This window comes from Narcine bancroftii, chromosome 2 (assembly GCF_036971445.1).
Source record: "Narcine bancroftii isolate sNarBan1 chromosome 2, sNarBan1.hap1, whole genome shotgun sequence".
Taxonomy (NCBI): Eukaryota; Metazoa; Chordata; class Chondrichthyes; order Torpediniformes; family Narcinidae; genus Narcine; species Narcine bancroftii.
In genome coordinates, this window is record NC_091470.1 from 176,835,753 (window position 1) to 176,861,041 (window position 25,289).

A 25,289-nucleotide genomic window follows, 5' to 3' on the forward strand; every position below is an offset into this window, starting at 1 on the left:
ATTTTCTATGTTTTCCTGTTGAGAGTCTTGCTGTTGTGTTATACTTGTCTGTTTCAGCTGTGGAGATTTACTCCTCAGCTGGTCCCCCCTCCCGTCAGTGTTGTTTTTGTCTTGTGCATCGCGCATGCGCGAATCCTCGTGCAAGCACGGTTGCGCACTTTTGTTTGGCTCCGTGAGCCATTTTTGTAGTCCTGAGTTCGGGGTTTCCACTGACCTCAGGGAGTGGGCTTCTCTCTCCACAGCGGGCCTCCTCGTACCACCTTCCTCCTCCGACGTCCTTCCTTCTTCTTTTCTTCCCGTTGTTTTTGGTCTTTCTTTCTTTGCTGCCATTTTCTCCACACTTTCACTTTCAATTTGTTATGGTTTCTGTGTTAGTGCCTTTGTTTTTTCTCTACCTCTTTTTAAATTTTCTGGAGAGGGCTGGAGTTCCCCTACCGGCCACTACTCCATCACGTCAATAAACGTCTTTTCTGATGAACTTTTACCGTTGCATTGATTTAGTAGTGCTGTTGCAGCAGACCCCACACTTAATCCATAATTGATTGGAAACTAATGGCATTATGGTCATTGGACCCAAAATCTTCACATACATGTTTTACCTATATAACCATTACAGCACAGAAACAGGCCAACTTGGCCCTTCTAGTCCATGCCGAACACTTTGTCCCACCTAACCCCATTGACCTACACTTGACCCATGACTTCCATTCCTTTCCTGTCCACATACATATCCAACTTCTCCTTAAGTGTTAATATTGAGCCTGCTTCCACCACTTCATCTGGAAGGTTGTTCCACACACCCACCACTGAGTGAAAGTCCCCCTTCACATTTCCTAGTGACCTCTTGCATTTATCTCCCCACATCAATTCTATCTATACCCCAATAATTCTAAATACCTCAACCGAATCCAACTTCAACCTTTTATGCTCCATGGAATGAAAACCTTGCTTAACATTTCCCTGTAACTTTGACCAGTGGTTTTCAAACTGCCAGCAAACTCAAATTCCACCTGAAGCAATCCCTACAACAAAAGTGCTCTGTGAATTAATAAAGGATTGATTCAGGTGGCAAGAAAGGAACCATTTAAATCCTATGGGATGGAGCATCAGAATAGCGTGCATAGTTGAAGAAACTAAATTCCAAGACTTTGCTCTGCCAAGTATTTTAACTTCAAAAGTCCAGCCCCTTTTCCACTCACAGCCTGTCCTGGGAATTTACTGGGACAGGGTACAGTGGAAAAGGGACACTGTCTGAACGCCAGCGTCAAATTATGTCATTTCACACCACATCTACCCCTACTCTTATCCCTGGTGTTTGCTGATGTCGGCCTGCTGGTAAAACCAGTAGAACAGAGACAGCAGAGAATCACCTGTTTCCTGTTGAAGGCAGAACACTTCGATCCCTGGGAATGAGTTGTGTTCGGTGGAAAAGCAATCTTGTGGCCCAGTGGAAGTGGCACAAAGGGCCTCCTGACCTGGGACGCTGCATGGCCAATTAACTGGGATTCCTGTGGAAGAGGGGCTTCAGACTGCTTTGTAAAATCTGCATGCAGTGCTTAAACCGCAATACAGCAACACGAATATCAGGCTGCTTTGTGCTGTACTTGGCCAAATACAGGCGCAAAATTTTAAAACAGTGCACAGAAAGGCTACTTCTGAAATGTGAACGCAAATCAAAAACAAGCCGCTTTGTAATATGTGTGTGAAGTTTACAAAATAAAATCCAAGCTGACACTTGGCAAAATAAGTTTTTGAAAAATGAATAATAAAACATTTTTGTTTCACAAAAATGTGCTGCAGAGTTTCAAACATAAAACATTAACTGTCTGTTTTACAGATAGGATACATGAGTTTTTTTGAATTTTTTAAATGTAAATATACATCAAAATTTTCCATTTTTGAAATTATACCTTTTTTTAAACAGCAACTCCTTCCCAGTACAAACCCGTACATTGTCAGGCTTACAATTACAATTTTCATTGGCGAAGTCACTTATTTTATAATAATAGATATGGTCACCATATTTTTGTTATATTTTTTCTTTAGATTGTGATTTTTTTTCCATGGGTAAAAACTGTTCATCTGTCTAGTGTTTATGGCGTGCCTCGGTGCCACCCGGGGGCACGGCGTTGTAGTGTTGATGAGGTGCCGGCCAATGGCTGGTGCCGCGGGCCATCCGTGAGTATTGGGGTTTGACCCAGGCTACGACGGCACTACCTTAATGCAGACCCCGGGGCTGAAGTGAAACGCCAAAGCTGCACCAAGTTCCCTTCATAGCAGGAAGATTCCCCAACGTTTCGGGCCTGAACATGGCCAGAATGTCGGGTGGATGTGGAACAGGCAGAGTGCGGCCTAGGAGGCCCCGGTCCAGTCTGGCCTGGTCCAACCCATCAAGGTTCAGCCTAGAAGAGCTTGGCCCGGTCCAGTCTATGCCCTTCAGCCCTAAATGTTATACTGACCCATCTATTCTTACAAACGTACCAAACCCTCCCTACCCCATAACCCTCTATTTTTTTATGCCATCCATGGGCCTGTCTAAGAGCCTCTTAAATACCCCCAATGTTCCAGCCTCCACCACCATCCCTGGCAAGGCACTTGCAGGCACCCACCATTCTCTGACGTCTCCCCTTCATTGTGCTCATATGCACTACTGTACTCTGGTCCTGCCTTGGAAACAGGCGCTGGCTTGTCCATCCTGTCTATTATGGATTTTAGACTGAAGGCACATAACGGCACAATCAAGGAACTTTGCCACTACATGGGCAGTCTAAAACGGAAGGTGCAGGAATTTGGAGTTATTTCTGCACCGCAATTTATCCTGCAGGATCCCCTACAACTTTTTAGAGGAAGCCTGCAGTGTCAATTGTACCAGAAAAATTAATTGACTCTACTGCACATCCAACCTCCAGGACTGTTGCACTCACATACTTGCAGTCTAAAAAGGCACCCAGTGTGAATGACCACACAGGCAGCAATTGCGTTAATGTTTTCCGCAATTCTCCCAGCATTGCAGTCATACACCTCTCATAATCTTGTAGACCTCTAAGTCTCATTTCATCCTCCTTTTCTCCAAAGAGAAAAGACCCAGCTCTGCTAACCTTGGCTTCATAAGACATGTTCTCCAATCCAGGCAACATCCTGGTGAATCTCCTCTGCCCCCTCTCCACCGCTTCCACATCCTTTATATAATGAGGTGACCAGAACTGAACACAATCCTCTGAGTGCGATCTCACCCAAGATTAGTGGAGTTGCAACACGACCTCTCTACCCCTGAACTCCATCCCCCGACTAATGAGGCCCAGTGTCCCATAGGCCTGAGCTATCCTATCAACTTAAGTGACGTCCTGGAGGAATTTTCTTCAAAGATTGGAGAGAGAAAGGGGGAAGTCTGGCATGGGGAGGAGTCCAGACCAACAAAAAGTGTTAATTGGATACAATAAGATTGAAGGCTCCAATGAAAGGAGACAGAGAGGAGAGAAAGAGGCAGAGCTGGGGAAAGGCAACAGGGGGAAGAAGTGCGGGAGTGGGGGTTGAATGGAAACCCAAGTCAAGATTATAGCCATCTGCTTGGAGGGTGCCCAGAAGAAAGATGAGGTGTTTCTCCAATTTGCAGGTGGTCTTAGACTAGTAGTGCATGAGACTGTGGACAGTCATGCCAGCAAATCAGAGGGATGGGGTATTGAAATGGGTGGCCACTGGGAGATCCACACTATTGCAGTAGACAGAGCTGAGGTCTGCACCTGGTCACTCTGATGTAGAGGAGACCACAATGGGAGCACCGGATTCAGTAGATGACCCCTTCAGATTCTTGTGAAAGGTTGCTTCACTTGGAAGGACTTTGGGGCCCCAAATGGTAGAGGGAGGAGGTGTGGTGCAAGTGGAGCATCTCCTGCAGCCACAGGGATAGGTGCCAAGGGAGTCATGGAAGGACCAACCCTGCAGAAGGTAGAGAAGAGGGGAATATGTGTCTAGTGGTGGGATCACGTCGTAGGTGCCTGAAATGGCTGAGGAGGATGTGTTGGATGTGGAGGTTGGTGAGTGGTTGGTGAGGACAAGGGGAATCCAGTCCTTGTTGCATAATGGGGCCAGGGTAGATGTGTGGGTAATGGAGGATATGCAGGTGAGGGCCGAGTTGATGGTGGTAGAGTAAAAGCCACATTGTTTGAAGAAGGACATTTCTAATGAGCTGACATGGGAGCAGATGCGACCCACAAATTGGAGAAATAACTCCTTATCTTCCATCTGGGCACCCTCCAACCGGAGGGCATCAACATTGACCTCTCGTTTCTGTTCGACCATTCACCCACCCCATATTTCCCCACATTTCCTGCCCTCTCACTCTTCCCTTTTCCCTCTCTCTCAGAGACGCAATACTCAGTCCTCAGTCGAGGACTCACCTTCTGTCCCCTTTGCCCACACCTTAACGAATTCCATACATGCTAAATGCTGAACTCATCATTATTTGTTTATGTCTTCAATGGCAACTTCCACAACCAGGATTCTCCACCCACTTCCGCTTTAAGCCTTCTTTACCCCCAAACATTTGGGCACCTGTCTACATTTTGCTCCTAATTTGACGAAGGGCTCAACCCCAAAATGTTGGTTCTGTACCTTTATTTATGGTAAACTGTTTGACCTGCTGAGCTTCTCCACCCTCATATCCTTCCATCCGACCCTGAGTGAACTTCACAGTAGGTGGTGGGTCCACCATCAATGGAACTCACTGCACTCACCACCACCCCTCCCCACCAGGCCAATGCCAACCACTGGCCAAACCCACACCCATCACTGAAAAACCATCAGGCATAGGATCAGAGGGGACATTCAACCCATGAGGTCCGCCCCACCTTTCTATCATTCTCCCACTTAGCCCCAATCCTTGATACTCTGACCATTACTATATATATCAATCTGCCTTACATACACCCAATGACCTGGCCTCCACAGCCACCCATGGTAGGAAATTCTAAAAGTTCATCCTCTCATTTTAATTCATGAAGTTGTGCCCTCTTGTCCTGGACTCCCTACCATGGGAAACAACTTCCCACATCTACTTTTCCAGGCCTTTCAACATTCCAAATGCTTCAATGTCCCTTCTTATTTTTCTGAATTCCAAGGAATGCAGTCCAAGAGCCATCAAATGTTCCTCATCTGCTAATCCCTTTATTCCAGGAATCATTCTTGTGATTTTCTCTGAACCTGGTCCAATGCCAGCTCATCCTTTCTTAAATCATTTTTTATTTTTCTTTGACTTGGCTTCGCAGACGAAGATTTATGGAGGGGTAATGTCAACGTCAGCTGCAGGCTCGTTTGTGGCTGACAAGTCCGATGCGGGACAGGCAGACATGGTTGCAGCGGTTGCAAGGGAAAATTGGTTCCTTCTTCAAAGGAGGTTGCTGCCCGCCGAACTGTGAGACGCCAAGATGCACGGTTTGAGGCGATATCAGCCCACTGGCAGTGGTCAATGTGGCAGGCACCAAGAGATTTCTTTAGGCAGTCCTTGTACCTCTTCTTTGGTACACCTCTGGAGCCCAAAATTGTACCATGTACTCCAAGTGAGCTTCACCAGTGCCTTATAAAGCCTGAGCATCACATCCCTGCGCTTCTATCCTATTCCTCCAAGATATGTATGTCAACATTGCGTTCACCTTCTTCACCACTGACTCAAACTGGAAGCTAACCTTCAGAGTATCCTGCATGAGGATTCTCAAAACCCTTTGCATCAAAGTATATGTCCGTACACTTTCCAACATTATCTTTGTCCATTCTCCTCATCCAAGTCTCTGTGGCCTCTTCATTTCCTCATCAATACCTACCAACCATCTTTGCACCATCCACAAACTTTGCCTCAAAATTATCCAAATCATTTGCATACAACGTCGAAAGAAGTGGACCCCACACAGACCCCTGTGGAACATTATTGGTAACCAGTCACCAACCAGAATAGGATCCCTTTATTCCTACTCTGTTCATGGCTGAACAGCCAATACTAACATTTTCCCTGTCCTTCATGGGCCATCATCTTGATAAGTAGCCTTATGTGACACCTTATCAAAGGCCTTTTGTCAGTCCAAATACTCAACATCCACTGAACCCCTCCACCCTCTTGCCCCCAACTAAACTCTCTCCTGGAATCCTGCAACAGCCAACGCAAAGGTTTTTCAGGGAAGGACCACACTCCAGGAAATTCAGTGATCAGGGAGGAGGGGCTGAGACCAGAGAAACCCCTGAAACAACTGAAGCTAGGGAAATCTCAGTGTGACATCAATGACCATGGTGCCTCATAGTAAAATAAGTCATTAATACAGCAGAGTAAGACAAAATGCATATGTAAATACAACCCTACAAATGTGAAAAGACTTCGGACTGTTTTGCTTTGTACATATTTTTATTTGAATAATGTGTATTTTGGAAAACAAACTCTGAACTTTAGACCCTTTCAGCCCACAAGCCTATGCCACCCAATTAACATACAATACTGGTTTAAGTGTGGGAGGAAACCGGAGCCTTCAGGGAAAACCCACACAGACATGAGGACAACGTACCAATCCTTACAGACAGAGCAGAATTCGAACCCTAGTCCCCTGGCACTAGTGCTGTAAAAGCATTGCACTAACTGCAATGTTAAGCATGCTGCCAGCACACTGGGACCACCCTTACCAGAAGCACTGTCGTGTTTCACTCCACCCTCCCCCAACATCTTCTCAGGTGCAACTGGAGAGGGGCAATAAATGTTGGCTCTGCCACTACCCCATATCTTGATAAAGTTCACATCTGCCTGACACAGTCTAAATCAGTGGTTCTCAACCTTTTTCTTTCCATTCACAGATCACCTTAAGTAATCTGTGCCAGTGCTCTGTGATTAGTAAGAGATTGTTGAAGGTGGGATGTGGGTGAAAAAGGTTGAAAACCACTGTTTCAATCGTCCCTCATTGACTCGTTATGTGCACGGTTTCAGAACTCCAAAGGAAATGGGCCAATGACAATTTTTTCTCAAGCAAAATATTTTGGTAACAATTGGGCAGTGATTCTCAACCTTCCCTTCCCACTCACATCCCACCTGAAGTAACCCTTACTAATCACAGAGCCCCGATGGCATAAGGAGTACTTAAAGAAGGATGTGAGTGGAAAGAAAAAGGTTGAGAACCCCTGGTTTCAGCAGAGCTTCTTTTGCCTGACCCTTCCCACAACAAATGTCACCTCTAATCAAGAGGACAAAGTCCATACTGCAAGAGGTAACACAGGTCAGCAATCGACTTCACAAAGGGAAGAGGAGCATTGACACACTAAAGGAACACTGTCTCTGATGTGGGTGAAGAGGCTGAGGCTCTCCAGTTTAGCCTCAGTGGATTTCAGGGCAGATTTTCAGAGAGGCCACTTCCCCTGAGGAACAACTTGAGACCCCCAACAGTTCTGAAGAGAACATGACCTTTCCTGGTGGCTGCAGCCCAGCCCAAATTCTCAGCTCAGTTCCCTGGAGCAGGTTTTAATTTGAATCCCAGCAATTGACCAAGTCCCCCAGATTTACTAAAAGGGCGTTTCCTCTCTCCGTTCTGTGTCAACAAGAGATCATTGGGTTGGGGGGCTGGGGAGGGTAGAGAGAGAGAGAGAGAGAGAGATTGTGCTTCCTTGTGTTCCAGGGGATTCAAGGTGTCAAAAATCAAGCTACTTCAGCTGTCAGCTTGTTCCACACTCCCACCGCCCTCTGTGGAAAAAACCCAATTTGTCCCCTTAACTTTTCACCCTTAACCCATGTCCTCTACTTCTTGTCTCACCCAACCTCAGTGAAAAAAGCCTGATTACACTTACTGTCTGTCCCCCTCATCAAATCTCCAATGGTCCAGAAAATAAAGCTCTAACCTATTTAAAATCCGATGCCATCTGGTGGGAAATGGGCAACTGAGTCAGAATTGACGAAGGTACGGGTTAACGATGCCTCCATGCAGTCATAGGACCAAAGAGCAGTGCTCATCACTGACTGCAGCGCAGAAATATAAAGTCTGGGTGGGAAGGGATGGGTGACCTGAGGAGGGAGATTCCAAACTCCAATGGTGTTGTGAGTGAGGAAACAGGTTTGATAGGTCTGAAAGGCAAGGACTCTATACACAGTTTTGGTAGTGAAGGATTTAATTACAGAAGGCAAAACATGGGAGAATGGCAACATGCACACACACACACACACACACACACACACTTTACAGCAGCTGTGAGAAAATAACAGCAGCCATAGAACAGGGCACACAGTTTAATAGCAGTTGTGGGGAAAAATAATAGCGACACGGAAACACAAGCGTACAATTATTAACAAACATGGGAAAATTACACGGGTACAAAGCACACACACACGATGAACTGGGTACATACAATGATCAGGGGAAAATCACTACGATGTGCCACCACCCCTCGACTCAGTGCAGGCATGGCTCAATGCTACAAGGGACACTAATTAAACACTTCCAACCATTTTAAACAGCACCCTTCCACATTTCTAAGACTGGAATGAGCAGGGTGGTCCCAAACTGGTTAAAAGGAAAAATAAAGAACACGTGATGCCTTTTTCGTGCTGTGGGGCTGAGGGGTCTTGCCCAGGTCATTAGCAGGGACAATGGCTTGGTGCCAGGAGAGTTCATCCAATTTTAACAGCCAATGGCCCAAGGCCAAGTACAGGCAGGCTGGAGAGTCTCTACCAACCAGAAACGACCCAGCCAGTCAATGGATGATGCAGAAACCGACCAGAGAAGAAACGAGGCCAGCAGAGGCCAGAAACAGACACAGTGTAATGCCAGCAAAAAGTAGCAGTTCAGAGTGACACAGAACCCCAGAGAGGGAAAACAGGTGAACACAAGGGGGATGATTATCTCACTGCCTGCATATTGACAACCTAACCCTAACCCTAAAATAACCCCAAAATTAATCTCACAGGGGATCTAAGACCTTGCAACAAACTCCACCAGGCACTGCTTGAGGCAGACTCTGCATGCCAGGACACAATCACATATCACAGAGGAACCCTTACCCAGACTTAACCTTATAATAAACCCCACCAAATAACCCAAAATTAACACCTCACATGGGCCCTAAGGCCATGCGGCTTACTTTGCCAGACACAATATAAGGAAGACCCTCCATACCAGGACACAATCAGAGATCATAGAGGCACCCTTACCAGATTTAACCTTACAATAACCACCCCCCCCCCAAACAACCCAAATAGAAGCCCCACAACAATCCCAATCCCCACAATAGACTCGCTGGGCCAGAAACAGGCAAATAACCCAAACAAGAACCCCACACAAGCCCTTAAACCCCACCAAAGCAAACCCAGACACTGGGCAATGCAGTCTCCCCAGCCAGCACCCACAAGGGGGACCACAGGGACTCCCTAACCCAGACCCAACCTTACCCTAAACCCCCCCAATAACCCAAAAAGAAATCCCACACAAACTGTAAAACCCCACAGCGGACGCAGCCAGTCAATGGATGATGCAAAAGCCCACTGGAGAAGAAACGAGGCCAACAGTGGCTAGAAACAGACATTATACTGAAAACATGGGCCAGCATAAAGTGGCAGTTCAGAGTGACACAGAACCCCAGAGAGGGGAAAAAGTGAACACAAAGGGGATGATTATCCTGCTGCCCGCATATTGACACCCTAATCCTAACCTCAGCAAATCGAATCACAAAGTCAAAGCGCAAAGTGAACAAGTCAAAACCCAAAGTCGAATCGCAAAGTCGAAAACTCAAAGCGCAACATTTAATAGCTACGTTGAAAAGTCTAAATGCAAATTTGAATCGCAAAGTCGAATTGAAAACTCAAAATGCAAAGTCAACACGTCGAATCGCAAAATCAAAAAATAGAACAGCAAAGTCCAATCGAAAAGCTGAAAGGCAAAGATGAAAAGTCACAGGGTCACGTTGCATCGCAGAGCCAAAAGGCCAAGTCCCTGTACCCCAAGTCCCAATAACACATTACGTATGAAAGTCAAGTCGCAACAACCCAAGTCTGAACAAATTCTTGACAACCCAAGTCTCAACCCTTGAGTGTTAGAGGAGCAGGAAAGGAACAAGGACTGTCCCACACAACAGACATGGGCAGTGAAATCTGGGTCCCACATGCACCCTGGATTAGACATCTCTGCCTTGGAGGTCAGAAGGCAGCTCTAAGACACCTCAACTATCAGGTTGGAGGTTGGGAAATCACATAAAGTGATGAGATCTACAATTGAATGGGAGATAACCTCGTGGGATCCCCATCTGTGGGGGTGGGTGGGGGTGGAAAGCAAGATGTGTCAGAGAGCTTAGTTTTGTCCTCCAAGGATGAAATCAAAAACAGAGTGGACATTTTCCCCAGCTTTGCCCAATGCTTGTCCATCATGTGGGACAGTCACTGATCCAATTTGACTCCTGTGGCACTCCTAAACTCTTCCTCTGATGCATCCATTGTATCTGAACCCATAGTTAGTCAGAACAAGCACTGAGTCGGAACAAGTGCTGAGTCAAATCATTTATTGATCATCTCTATCTACGGACACTGCCTTACCTGCCGGGTTCCTCCAGCTTCATTCTTTATTCCTCATTCTGGTAATCCGTCACCTAAAGACAAAATGGGCTCACAGGACAAAAAACAGTCTCCTGCTCCCAATTTGTTCTGCGTTGGGGAAAACCTGTTCTAAAACACCACCCACCCCCCACAAGTCAATGCTTGATACCAGGAAGGCCGCCTCCAACTTTCAGGAACAATAAAAAAAATTAACCCCAAATTTCACATCAAATGGAAACTTAGCAGGAGGAAGAGTCACTGTCAATCAAACACTATTCGATAAAGTCAACAGTCGTGCCAAGGGCAGTACCAATACATGTCAATGCTCATCAAGTGAACAGGTGACTGTACTTCCAGTGAATTGATCCAAACACATTAACTGTAAGCAGCTGGAACATTGGACAACAACCCCAAATCCAAGTGGCCTCCCTCCCTGTCACTATAGATACTCACAGAAATTGGAGTCTGTGACAAACCTGAAGGAATTTCTGTACTGCTCCCACTATGTGTGTCGAGGTATGAAGATGGTGTATGGGCTGGCCCACCCCCCGAACCTTTGACTCCTCTCTCTCAGATATCCCCATCAAGGCTGTTACACCCAAACCCCTCCCTCAGTCTATGCCTTGGTACTGGGTTGGCAACATGCAAGCTGTGCTGACACTTTACGGTGATTAAAGCCTCTTAGTGACGATTCTCCATCTGATTAAGGTTGATCGGTCACACAATTTGATGGACTGAAGCATCACCATCCTCCAGACAATAGTTCCACACATGGAGGGAACTGCTTCCTGGACATTTTCACCTGGGACCGAGCATTGCCTTCAAAACCACACACCTCCTCTTGAATCCTACACATGACTTGTGCATCAGCACCAATGACACTTTTAAAATGAGGTCTTTTAAACCTTCACGTGGAACAAGGACTTATTGAGATCCAGCACAGGAAGAGGCCATTCTGTCCCTGAAAATGTGGAAGGAGATGGAGTTGTATTCTGGCCAGATTCATGGCTAAATGATGGACGTCATTGAAAGCTGAATGTCCAAGGATGTACATGATCAAAAGGATAGGCTGGTGTGGCTCCCCATTGGCAGGAATAACATGGAAATCATGAGAAAGAAGGGACTTGGCATTAGACAGGACATGCAATTATTGAGGGTTGAGACAGGAGATGTGAAATATAAAAGGACACAGTGTTAGGAGTTAGATACAAGCCTCCAAACCCGTAACTGGGATGTGCGCAACAAATTACATTGAAAGAGCACATGTCAGAAAGGCAATGTTTAGGCCAACACGGGGGATTTTAACATGGAAATAGAGAGAGATAAACCAAGTTTGAACATCGCATCAAGAGAGACAAGATGTTTCATGCCCACAGGATATACCTTCTTCGAGCAACTTGATGAATCATGATAATTCTTTTGTCCTGGATTGGACGTTGTGGCATGCATCCAAGGTGTTTAAAAAGGTGACGGGAAATGGAGACTTTTCATCCAGCAAGTCTTGTGCCAGTGGTTGGGCAACTATTGGAGAGGATTCTTTCTTACAGACACGATTTAGGAGCACTTTGTGAGGCCCTGCCCTCCTCTGAGATCGTCAGGGCGGCTTTGAGTCGTCGATCCTGCCTCGTCATGACATTAATGGTGTTATTTAGGGAAGGAAAAAAGATAATGATGAAGGATGGGCAGGAGGTGTGTGTATGATTTGACGAACACATTTGTCAAGTTTGACCAACAAAATGATTCAGGACAAGATGCCGATTTGAGTGCCAGATGGAGCTCATGGTGTGAGAGGGATGCATTTTGGAAATTCAAATTGGAACGTGGATTTCATACTTAATGGCAGGATTTTTAACAGTGGGGAGAAAGGGTGCGAGGCAAAAAAGGATGAGATTGACATTATAATTACTAAGGAGCGGACTGAAGGGAAGGACATCAATGTGAGCAACAGAGAACAAGCCAACTTAAACAACGACATTCCCAAGTGGATGTTGAGGTCCATGTGGTGACCCATGACATGGCTAGGAATGGTGCTGAGGTCCTGCTGAGATTTCGTGGAGCTCGGAGTGAAGTGGAAGTTCAGAACCCCACCCTCCCCCAGGGTTGCGACCTTGAGTTCGCTTCCTGTTGAACTGGAGAGGTTAGAAATAAGGACAATGCAGCTTAACTTGTGACTTCAGAGACTGGGCAGGAGGAAGGACCAGATTTCTGGATCATTGGGTTCATCCAGGGAAGATGGGACCTTGACCAGGATTTTTGATTTTTTTTACATAAATATACAGACCAAAGTTTTCCATTTTTAAAATTTTAATTTTTTAAACAAAACAGCAACTCCTTCCCGGTACAATCCCGTGTACTGTCAGGGGCTACAACTGGGTTTCTAACGAAAACTTTCATTGGCAAGGTCATTTTTTTTATAATAGTGGCACCTTTTTTATATTTGGGCCCATACATAGTCCAGATATGGTCACCATATTTTTATAAATTCGTTATATTTGTTCTTTAGATTGTGATTTTTTTTTCCATGGGTAAAAACTGTTCATCGGTCTTCCATCGTGCTAGCCGTCAAATGGAGTCCGACTTCCAACACATTACTTAGCAACAGCTAAAGCTATTTTAACAAATGAAATTTGGATTTAGTTTGTTTGTTACTTAATAAAGTTGCGCAAAAGATAAAGCTCCAGGTCGTCTGCAAAGGCCACCCCATTATCCTTGTTAATATTTCAGTAATATCCTGCCAGAAAAGTCTCACCTTCACACACGACCATGTAGCATGTAAGAACCTTTCTATTTCTGTCCCACATCTCAAACACATATCAGATATTTAAGATTTTGATTTAGGTAATTTCTGTGGTGTGAGGTATAATTGGTGTAGAAAATTATTACACTAATCTGTATTTTGCATTTATAATTGACGTCCTGCTGCCCAGTCACCAATCAGACCAGCATCTTTCTGTTATTGTAGCCGCTTTCAGGTAGCCAGAATACCTGACTGTAAAGCCACCTATTTTACCCCCAATGTGGCTGTCAGGTGGCCACCTGAAAGTGGAGAACCCGGCTCCGAGGAGCACTTACCTAACCCTCCTTGGGTAGGTATATTCTCTGGCTCAGAGCATCCCCCAGTGCACCTGGATACAGCATCGTGAATGTAGCCCAAGACTCAATCCTTCTAAGATATTCAATATAAGATTTAATATCCTATTAAATATTGTTTCTCTCACCATCAGGTAGGTAACAATTTAACAGCCCCCTTATGTTTAGTTAGTGACTTTAACATCGCAAAGTGTTTATTTGGTTAAAAAAAATTTGGGGGCATTAGATTGCATAACCAAATACTCGGTTTTAAAAAATAGTACATTGCTTCCAAAACTCAGAACCTTGACAACTGAAGGCAGGGCTGCCAAAGTTGGCACAATTAAATGCTGACATAAATAATAGGTCAAAAACAAAGGTCTGAAGAGATCTCAAGATAGGGGAAGGGAACACAGCAGTGACTATGGCCACAGTCCACAGGAGCCGCGTTCGCTCAGACCCAGCTCTCCTTCAGTCGGCACGTTGAGGTGAAAAAGGCATCTTCTCTGTGCCCACCTGAATGTCCCAGCTGCACTCCCCCAGCCGCGTCTGCCGGCACATTATCTGCGTCGGAGCACCTGAAAGTGGCTTGAGACTCCTAGATCTGACTCCCATCTCTCTCTCGATCTCTGTAAACCTGGCTTTGCACTTTAATTTTAGATATAAATTTAGGTGTGTTCTCTAAAATGTGGATACATGTTTAAAATGTAGAAGCCCTAATGACACCAGGTTGTGGTTTAAAAAGATTGCCTGCAGTGTTTCAAACCTGAAAAAGGCAGGGTTTTGCATAATGGTTTGAAGTCTTGGAGGTGTGATTCACAGCAAGAGACACCTGTCAGTCATTGTTTTCCAAAGATGGCCATGGCTGTGACTTCCAAATAAGTGTCTTGGCTATTTAAAAAAAATAAAACATGAGTGTTCTTTGTGAGTGGTCTGTTTGTAATAAACATCCTAAAATTATGGAAGAATTCAGATGGTCTTTACAGCATCTAGAGGAAATGCCTTTCTTCCACAAAAAACCTCAATTATTGGAAGCGCAAAAGAATGAGTCAATGTGCAGACAAATAAACGTGAACAAACTGGAATACCGAGAAAAAAAATCAATAAAGTCCAGTGGTAAAAGTCCTTAAATGAGTCCCAAGCCACTTTTACACAGCTGCAGTGTGACCATGTCGAGACAAGATTTTTTAATGTGAATTCCATCCCGTAATTTATCCATTGGGACCCCGACACATTTTTACAGAGCAGCTGCAGTGTGAAATAACCACAGCCACCCTGAAAGAAACAGGCCTAATGAATATGACGTTCCACCCTCTGACAAACTCTGCAACACTGGAAGGCTGTGTAAAAGTGCCCCTGTGTAAACAACCACAATGGGACACACCGGAGTTACGTATCCTAATTTCTTTCAGAATAATTCCAGTTTCTGTGTAAAAATGCCTTCTGATTAAGTTTGTCATTGAGGAGTCTGATGGTGGAGGGGTACCAGCTGTTCCTGATCTGGGGGGGTGTGAATCTTGTGGCCCCGAAACCTATTCCCTGATGGCAGCAGTGAGAAGAGAATGGGTGCTGGGTGATGTGGGTCTTTGACGATCGCTGCTGCTCTGACAGTAGCATTCCCTGTAGATGTTCTCCATGGTCCTGGGCTGTGTCCACTATATTTTGCAGGGATTTTTGTTCAGGGTATTAAACCAGGCCAGATGTCCAGTTTTAAGCCGGACAGTCCACTTTGGAGCCCTCTGTCCTCCATCTGGTGCCACCTCAAGACAGACATTAATTTTTACCTCCATTTGGGGGCATTGGCCCTACTAAGTTGTGCAGGCATCCAGGTGTCAGCTCGACACCCCCAAATGGAGGACAAATTAAGGGGCAAAAAGGGCACTTACCTGTGCACAGCCACGTTTCTTCTCACGTGCGAGAGTGATGAATGGGAAGTGTTACAGCAGCACCCCCTCCCCCGAGAGTTTCCTACGCTGACCCTGCATATCTTCTGTTTTGGTAAGTTGGAAATGGCTACCTGACCTCAAACCTACCCCACAAATTGAATCTTCCCCACCTCACAATTCATAACCCTCTATCTTCCTTGCATCCATAAACCAGAGGGTTGTTAACTCAGCCTGTGACATCATGGGCATTAGACTTTACTCCATCGAGGACGTTAACATGAGGTGATCTCTTAAAAAAACAGCCCAGCCTCTATCCTCAAAGACCCCACCACCAGGGCAAAACCCTCTTCACTCTGCTACCATCGGGGAAAAAGTACAGGAGCCTGAAGTTGAGCACTCAGCGGCACAAGGACAGCTTCTCCACCCCCCCCTCCCCTCCGCCATCAGATTCCTGAATGATCAGCAAACCCCAGACATGGCCTCACTTTTCATGCACTGTTATTTCACAGTAATGTAAGAAGGTTAGAATATGAATATTTACATTATGATGCCACCGCAAAACTCAGAATTTCATGACTTGAAACAGAGGTGTTGAAACAGAGGAGGTGGAAAGGGGGTTCTCTATGCATTTAGTCAGGGCCAACCCCTCCATTTTGTTAACTTTATCAAATATCCCCTCAACCTTCAACACCTCAGCAATTGACAGGTCAGTCCCTGAACAACATCGTTTCGTCTTCCAACACCAGGTGGCGGTATTGTACATCTATAAGCTCATGCAGTTTGCCAAGGTCGACACCAGATGACAGTAATGAACCTCCAACATGTGGGCACTTATACTTCACCGAAGCCGACACCAGGTGGCGGTAATGACCCCCAACATGTGCGTCCTTGTAGTTTGTCCAGGTCGACAGCAGGTGGCGGTAATGACCCCAACATGTGGGTCCTTGTAGTTTGCCCAGACCGACAGCAGGTGGCGGTAATGGCCCCAACATGTGGGTCCTTGTAGTTTGCCCAGATCGTCAGCAGGTGGCGGTATTGAACCAAAGAGGGTGGTTTGTGCAGCCTCCAATGAGCAGGGATGAGTTCGAGCGGGGAACAATCGCCAAATTCGGGGCGGAGCGGCTGACGTATGACATGTTGGACGTTCCCCTGGCAACGGGATGACGGAGCCTGACTGAGCACCATGTGGGCGGCGGCCATTCTCACACTCACTCTCATCGGTCAGGGATTTGGGGAGGGCATCCGGGGGTGGGAAGGGGTCCCAGGCTTTTGGGAGTGTCCCTGTTTGGGGAGTGGACCTGGAGGTGGGGAGGGGTCCCTGGGTTTGGGGAGGGACCCAGGGGTGGGGAGGGGTCCCGGGGGTTTGGGGAGGGGCTCTGTGGGTTTGGGGAGGGGTCCCGGGGGTTTTGGGGAGGGGACCCTGGGGTGGGGAAGGGTCCTGGGGTTTGGGCAGGGGTCCTGGGATTTGGGGAGGGGTCCCTGTGTTTGGGGAGGGGTCCCTGTGTTTGGGGAGGGGTCCCAGGGGTGGGTAGGGGTCCCGGGGGTGGGGAGATTTCTTGAACATTTCCTCAACTCTGATCAATTTCTGTTTTGCAGCTTGTGCCCAAACTATGGCTAATACAGCAAAATCAAGAAAATACATTTATGCAACTGTATTTGACTCAATTTTATTAACTGGAAATATCCAAGTTCAAAACAGGCAAATAATCCAGTGGTCATTTATTGACCGATTACATAAGTCATTGATATTATTTCATTCTGTTGGTGTCGATCTTCCGTCTTTTTCTCCTTATTATGAACACCGGTGCAAGTACAATGCTGCAAGTGGAAGCCTGGAGCTGCAACACTTGGAGCTAACTGACAGTGGAATTTATCAGCTCAGTGTGGAACGATATTACACAGATTCACCAGACAAGATGTTCATTTACTCCATATTCCTGACTGTTGAAGGTAAGTGGTCCAGTTTGGCTGGGTTGTGTTAAATCAGGAATTCACAGGGCAACAAGCAACCTGCCAGTGATGTTTGTCATTCAGAGCCATACCCCGACTGACACTAAAAGAAACTTGCACACACCCTCACTAATTCACATATACAATGCCACTCACATTCATAGAAATAGAAAGAAGCAGATGACAGAACCAAAAAATGGAGGACGCCAAACAGTAGAATAAATCAGAGTACTACGGCATGGAAAGAAGCCCTTCAGCCCAGCCCAACCTGTCTACACCAGTTCAGCCCATATCTCTCAAACCTTTCCTATCAATGTACCTGCCTCAATGGGTTAAAGTGAACCTGAGCTGTAATAAACAAAACAGCAGAACCAATTAAGCTGACAACAGTTTCTTTATTTAACCTTGATAACTCTTGCAGAAGTGAGGGGCGATAAAAGAAAGTTTACTAACTCGTTCTCTTCACTGAATCCCACTCAAAACATCAGAGTGTTCATCGTATTTTTATACACCTTTGGGCAGGTGGGACCCTTACAAGTTTCACTCACCTGGCAATTCTTTGTTTACTATAAGGATCCTTAAGAAGACCGTAGAGCCCACCTCACTGACAAAAGACAAAGAAGGAAAAACCCAACACCCAACCCCAACCAACCAATTTTCCCTTGCAACCGCTGCAACCGTACCTGCCTGTCCCGCATCGGACTTGTCAGTCACCATCGAGCCTGCAGCAGACGTGGACATACTCTTGCGGAAGTGAGGGGCGATAAAAGAAAGTTTACTAACTCGTTCTCTTCACTGAATCCCACTCAAAACATCAGAGTGTTCATCGTATTTTTATACACCTTCGGGCAGGTGGGACCCTTACAAGTTTCACACATCTGGCAATTCTTTGTTTACTATAAGGATCCTTAAGAAACCGTAGAGCCCACCTCACTGACAAAAGACAAAGGAGGAAAAACCCAACACCCAACCCCAACCAACCAATTTTCCCTTGCAATCGCTGCAACTGTGCCTGCCTGTCCCGCATCGGACTTGTCAGTCACCAACGAGCCTGCAGCAGACGTGGACATACCCCTCCATAAATCTTCGTCCGCGAAGCCAAGCCAAAGAAAGAAAAGAAGAATAAGGATCCCCTGTGGTGTCTGTAAACACTTTGGAACTGTCAGGGAGTCCTTCACTCAAGGTGAATGGACATTCTTGTGGACTTACATCTCACTCTTCTTCTCTTTGGCTTGGCTTCACGGACGAAGATTTATGGAGGGGTAATGTCCACGTCAGCTGCAGGCTCGTTTGTGGCTGACAAATCCGATGTGGGACAGGCAGACACGGTTGAAGCGGTTGCAGGGGAAAATTGGTTGGTTGGGGTTGGGTGTTGGGTATTTCCTCCTTTGTCTTTTGTCAGTGAGGTGGGCTCTGCGGTCTTCTTCAAAGGAGGTTGCTGCCCACCGAACTGTGAGGCGCCAAGATGCACGGTTTGAGGCAATATCAGCCCACTGCCGGTGGTCAATGTGGCAGGCACCAAGAGATTTCTTTAGGCAGTCCTTGTACCTCTTCTTTGGTGCACCTCTGTCACGGTGGCCAGTGGAGAGCTCGCCATATAACATGATCTTGGGAAGGCAATGGTCCTCCATTCTGGAGACATGACCTACCCAGCGCAGTTGGATCTTCAGCAGCGTGGATTCGATGCTGTCGGCCTCTGCCATCTCGAGTACTTCGATGTTAGGGATGAAGTCGCTCCAATGAATGTTGAGGATGGAGCGGAGATAACGCTGGTGGAAGCGTTCTCGGAGCCGTAGGTGATGCCGGTAGAGGACCCATGATTTGGAGCCGAACAGGAGTGTGGGTATGACAACGGCTCTGTTTACGCCAATCTTTGTGAGGTTTTTCAGTTGGTTGTTTTTCCAGACTCTTTTGTGTAGTCTTCCAAAGGCGCTATTTGCCTTGGCGAGTCTGTTGTCTCTCTCGTTGTCGATCCTTGCATCCGATGAAATGGTGCAGCCGAGATAGGTAAACTGGATGACCGTTTTGAGTTTTGTGTGCCCGATGGAGATGTGGGGGGGCGGGGGGGGGGGCCTGGTAGTCATGGTGGGGAGCTGGCTGATGGAGGACCTCAGTTTTCTTCAGGCTGACTTCCAGGCCAAACATTTTGGCAGTTTCCACAAAAGAGGATGTCAAGCGCTGAAGATCTGGCTCTAAATGGGCAACTAAAGCGGCATCATCTGCAAAGAGTAGTTCACGGACAAGTTGCTCTTGTGTCTTGGTGTGAGCTTGCAGGCACCTCAGATTGAAGAGACTGCCATCCGTGCGGTACCGGATGTAAACACCGTCTTCATTGTTGAGGTCTTTATTGGCTTGTTTCAGCATCATGCTGAAGAAGATAGTAAAGAGGGTTGGTCCGAGAACGCAGCTTGCTTCACGCCATTGTTAATGGAGAAGGGTTCGGAGAGCTCATTGCTGTATCTGACCTGACCTTGTTGGTTTTCGTGCAGTTGGATAACCATGTTGAAGAACTTTGGGGGGCATCTGAGGCGCTCTAGTATTTGCCAAAGCCCTTTCCTGCTCACGCTGTCGAAGGCTTTGGTGAGGTCAACAAAGATGATGTAGAGTCCTTTGTTTTGTTCTCTGCACTTTTCTTGGAGCTGTCTGAGGGCAAAGACCATGTCAGTAGTTCCTCTGTTTGCACGAAAGCCGCACTGTGATTCTGGGAGAACATTCTCGGCGACACTAGGTATTATTCTATTTAGGAGAATCCTAGCAAAGATTTTGCCTGCAATGGAGAGCTGCGTGATTCCCCTGTAGTTTGAGCAGTCTGATTTCTCGCCTTTGTTTTTGTACAGGGTGATGATGATGGCATCACGAAGGTCCTGAGGCAACTTTCCTTGGTCCCAGCAGAGCTTCAAAAACTCATGCAGTTTGGCATGTAGAGTTTTGCCGCCAGCTCTGGGGGCATTCCATCCATACCTGCTGCTTTGCCACTTTTCAGTTGTTCAGTTGCCTTATATGTCTCTTCCCAGGTGAGGACCTCGTCCAGCTCTAGCCTTAGGGGCTGTTGAGGGAGCTGGTGCAGGGCGGATTCTTGGGCTGAGCGGTTGGCACTGAAAAGAGATTGGAAGTGTTCTGACCATCGGTTGAGGATGGAGATCTTGTCGCTGAGGAGGACTTTGCCGTCCGAGCTGCGCAGCGGGCTTTGGACTTGGGGTGAGGGGCCGTACACAGCCTTTAGAGCCTCGTAAAAACCCCTGAAGTCGCCAATGTCCGCGCTGAGCTGGGTTCGTTTGGCAAGGCAGAGGGACAGCCTGAAGACTACCTGGATGCATCCCCGATCCAAACACGGACACCTCCTGGACTACGTCCTGGTGTGAGAAAGAGACAAACGAGATGTGCTCCACACCAGGGTCATGCCCAGCGCGGAATGCCACACTGACCACCGGCTGGTTCGCTGCAAGCTCAACCTTCACTTCAAGCCAAAGTCCAGGAACAGTAAAGCCCCCATAAAGTGGTTTAATATTGGAAACCTGCAGTCAGACGAAGTGAGAGGAAACTTCCAGGCAAACCTCAAAGCAAACCTCGAGGATGCAATCCACCTCACGGACTTGTCCCCTGAAACCCTCTGGGATCAGCTGAAGACTACCATACTGCAATCCACTGAAGAGGTACTGGGCTTCTCCTCCAGGAAAAACAAGGACTGGTTTCACGAAAACAACCAGGAAATCCAGCAGCTGCTGGCAAAGATGCGAGCTGCCCACCAGGCTCACCTTGCAAAGCCATTCTGGCCAGAAAAGAAACACATCTCACTACAGCAGTTATATTCCCATCATCTTACAGGGAGCTACCTACTGTATTTTCGCACCTAATTCATTAACCCTTTGTTAAGCATATTCATTCAACGTTTTCTTTCACAAACGTCTTTTGAAAGTTAGCTTTGATCCCACTTCTATCATTTCCTCTAGTAGATCGGTCCATACACCCACTACTCTCTGAATGAAACGAGGCCCCTCAGGTCCATTTTAAATCTTGCCAATCTCACTGTAACTCTATGCGCTCTAGATTTAGAAAGCCCTACTCTTCCTATTCTCTGCCCATCAGGATTTTACAACTTTCTGTAAGGGCCCTCCTTAACACCCAAAGCTGCAGGGAGAAAAATACCAACCGATCCCATCTCTCCTTGTAATTCAAGCCTTCCGATTCCAGTAACGTTCTCATGGATTTTTTTTGCACCCTTTTCGACCTCATAATATCCTTCCCGTAGTTGTGTGCCCGAAATTCCACACAATACACCATGCAGTTTCATCCGTCTTTTACAGTTTTAACATAACATCAGTTGAGTAAGCGAAGAATAAATTTAATGTGCCTAATAATAATTTCTTTTGCTATTATCAAGTTAATATTTGATTGATAAAATAGGTCGGAGTCTAATAATACTGAGCAAGTCAATTTATCTCTGTAATGTATAGTTTACTTCAACAGAAAGCCCCCAAAATAGGGTTGCATAAATCAAGATTAAGATGAGTAGTGGATCTAAACAGACAAATATATCAGAAAGATTGGATGGAACTATGTAAGGATAATATGACAAAAATTATAGACATTAGGTGTAGGTTAGTTTAATATAATTTTTGCATCAGTTTGACACCACAAATATTAAACAGACCGAATCCCACTCTATCAGATTTATGTTTAAGATGTGGACGTGAGATTGGAACTTTTTTTTGCATTCTACTTGGCAGTGTCCTAATATTGAATATTTCTGGTTGGAAGTTTGTAACTTTATGGGACTAATTACAGCGGTCAAGTTCCCACAGGATCCAATGTTATTTTTATTGAATAATATTGAGGTTTAAAGACCTAAATTGAAATTAACTCTGTATCAAATCGAATTTGTACAAATTGCTTTAGCAGTTTCTAGGAAATGTATAGCAGATACAGATTTATGTATGGAAAGATGGTGTGTTGAACTTTGTAGCTGAAAAACACTTGAGAAGATTACTTACAGTTTACAAAACAAATATCATGTATTTTGGAAAATCTGGTGCCCATATTTACAAAATGTTTAATAGACTCTGAAGATCTCACTTCTTGGTAACCTCCAATATTAGACTTTATGATATAAGTGCTCTATTCCCTCTGCATTCTCTAGTCCTTCTCTCTCTATTTTCTATTTTCTTTTTTGGGGTGTTGTGGGAAGGGGAGGTGGGGGGTTCATATACCACATGTATAACTTTTTGAAATAATTTTGGAATTGAATGTAATGTAATTATTGTAAATAATATATTTAAAAAAACATAGCATCACTTTCTGTACTCAGTGTCCTGGCTGGCGAAGGCAAGCATGCCAGATGTCTTCTTCACTACCTACCTATCTGCTTTGCCCCTTTCATGAAACCATGCATTTCATCCCCGACTGTTTGTTGTACAATATTCCCTGAGGGCCCAACATTTTCGATGAAAATCCTGCCTTAATTTAACTGCAACTCGGGGGTCTCCACCTTTTCACGGCAGTTCAGAATGGGCAACAAATGGTGGCATTGTAGCAACCGCCAGATCCTAAAAATGAATTTTAAAAAAATTAATAACTACTATTGAACTAAACTTCTGAACTAAAGCTGTAGCATAAAATAGAGGCCACCACTCATTTGATGTGTTTTAGCTCTTGCACATAATGTTGGAGACCAGCAAGATCCTGAATAACCATAAGTTTGCAGCTTGAAGTCGTTGGCTCCAAATCAATAAACGAGATTCTGAGCCTCGGGAATTGTAAACCATGCTTGGCCAGTCTCTTTTCTCTAATCATATGAATTAAGGTTTTTTTTTTAATCTTGGTAAATCCTGATTTTAGGCATTGAATACTGTTAATGAGGGCAATGCCTTTATAAAGATCATTGGTTACCGCTCAGGAAAGTTCTTATTGGTTTCAGAGAGAGAGATTTGTTGCTCATTGGACACAAACTGATTCCCTCCAATTAGCCACTTCAGTGTCCTGCTGAAGAAACTTGCCCCATCAGGGTTTTCCAAATGATGAAGAGGTTTTGCAAACGAGACTCTTGGAGTTTGCCAAGGTGGAATAATGGAAGCCACTGAAGTTGGAATTCGAGGGCCAAACCCATCGGGACCATTGCCTGAAGAGGGCGCACAAAATCAGTGAACCGGTGCGGACTTGAAAGGACAGCATGGCCTGTTTCCGTTCCGTAAATGGTTATATGGTTATAGCGTCAACGATTGGGTGTGGACCAGGTTTTGAATCCCTCGGTGTCTGTAAGAAGTTTGTATGTTCTCCCAGTATCTGTGTGGGTTTTCTCTGGGGGCTCTGGTTTCCTCCCACTGTTCAAAACGTAGTTGGGGTGTAAATTGGCCTGTTAGAGTGCTGTATGTCTAAAATCTTTTTAAATTTAAAATGTATTTGAGGGAACTATGATATATTGTGAATCAAAGTTCACATCACAATTTGACATCGTTTGAGTGGACATGGAGATTTCAATTGAAAGAACCTGGCAAGAAAATAATTGAAATGATGGAGAAAGTTTAGGAATAGTAAGGGATAAGGCAGAAAGACGTGTTGATTTTGGAGAAACTCAGCAGGTCAGGCAACATCTGTGGAGGTATGTTTCAGATGACCAAGTCTGTCCCGATGAAAGGTTTCAGCCTGGTTCCTACGGCAGTTTGTTTCTTGCTCCTGATACCACCATTTGCTTTCCCTTAAGTCTGCATGTGAATTTTGATCAAGGGATGAATGGCTTTATTAATCTGTATTTAATAATCAGTTGGCAGCAAATTTGGATGCTTGTTTTGCTTAGGTTAGGATGGAAATTTTTGGAGAAATGTAATGGTAGTTAGAATGTTATGCCATCAATAAGAACTCATGGTATATGGAGGAGGCAGCACTCAAGAGAGAAGGAATATTCATATTATTCGAGTAGGCACAAAACTTACTCAAGGATTGATATGTTTTTGTTGTCAGCCCATATGCAAGGGAGAGTGAGGAAAACTGAGTATAAAGCTAGATTACTATCTGATCATTCACTCATGTTATTAGCAATAGAACTGGAGGACATCCCACCAAGAACATATAGATGGAAGTTAAACTCCATGCTACTTAAAAGGCAGGAATTTAGGGAGTTTATTGAACACCAAATTAAAACATTTTGGAATAAACACAGGATTAGTGAAAGATAAATTTATATTATGGGATGCAATGAAAGCCTTCGTTAGAGGGCAGATAATAAGTTATGTGACTAAGATGATGTGACTAAGATGAAAAAGGATTACATTCGGGAAATAGAGCAGTTGGAAAGGGAGATAGTAAGTACAGAAAAGGAACTAGTAAAAAGGGACGATGTAACGAAAAGGAGAGAATTGGCAGACAAAAAAAAATACGAAACATTACAAACGTACAAGGTGGAGAAGAACATAATGAAAACAAAGCAAAAGTATTACAAACTGGGAGAAAAAAAACACAAAATATGAGCCTGGCAACTTAAAACAGAACAAGCTAAAAGAACTGTATTGGCATCAAGGAAAAAGGACAAACAAATTACAAATAACCCAAAAGATTAATGAAAATTTTAAGGAATTTTATGAACAATTATACCAAATAGAACAAGGGAAAAGATGACAAAATAGAGGAATTTTTAGCTAAAATTGAACTGCTGAAATTGCAAGAAGAGGAACAAAACAAACTAATAAAACCATTTGAAATAGAGGATATATTAAAAAAAAAGCTTCCAAAAAATAAAACACCAGGAGAGGATGGATTTCCAATAGAATTTTATAAAACATTTAAAGAGTTATTAATTCCTCCTCTCCTGGAAGTAATGAACCAGGTAAAAAGAAAATCAAAACTTGGCAGGT

General features: G+C 45.1%; 1 protein-coding gene across 5 annotated transcripts in view; it reads left to right on the forward strand.

The window, feature by feature from the left end:
- Window positions 1-16,637: 16,637 nt before the first annotated feature.
- Window positions 16,638-25,289, forward strand: part of LOC138752528 (vascular endothelial growth factor receptor 1-like) — a 33,727-nt gene continuing 25,075 nt past the window's right edge. For all 5 annotated transcript variants that reach the window (XM_069915330.1, XM_069915332.1, XM_069915333.1 and 2 more), the window contains exons 1-2: window positions 16,638-16,715; window positions 17,092-17,445. In XM_069915330.1, the coding sequence (XP_069771431.1) occupies window positions 16,679-16,715; window positions 17,092-17,445 (391 nt within the window). In that variant the 5' untranslated portion in view covers window positions 16,638-16,678. The remainder of the gene's footprint in view (window positions 16,716-17,091; window positions 17,446-25,289) is intronic.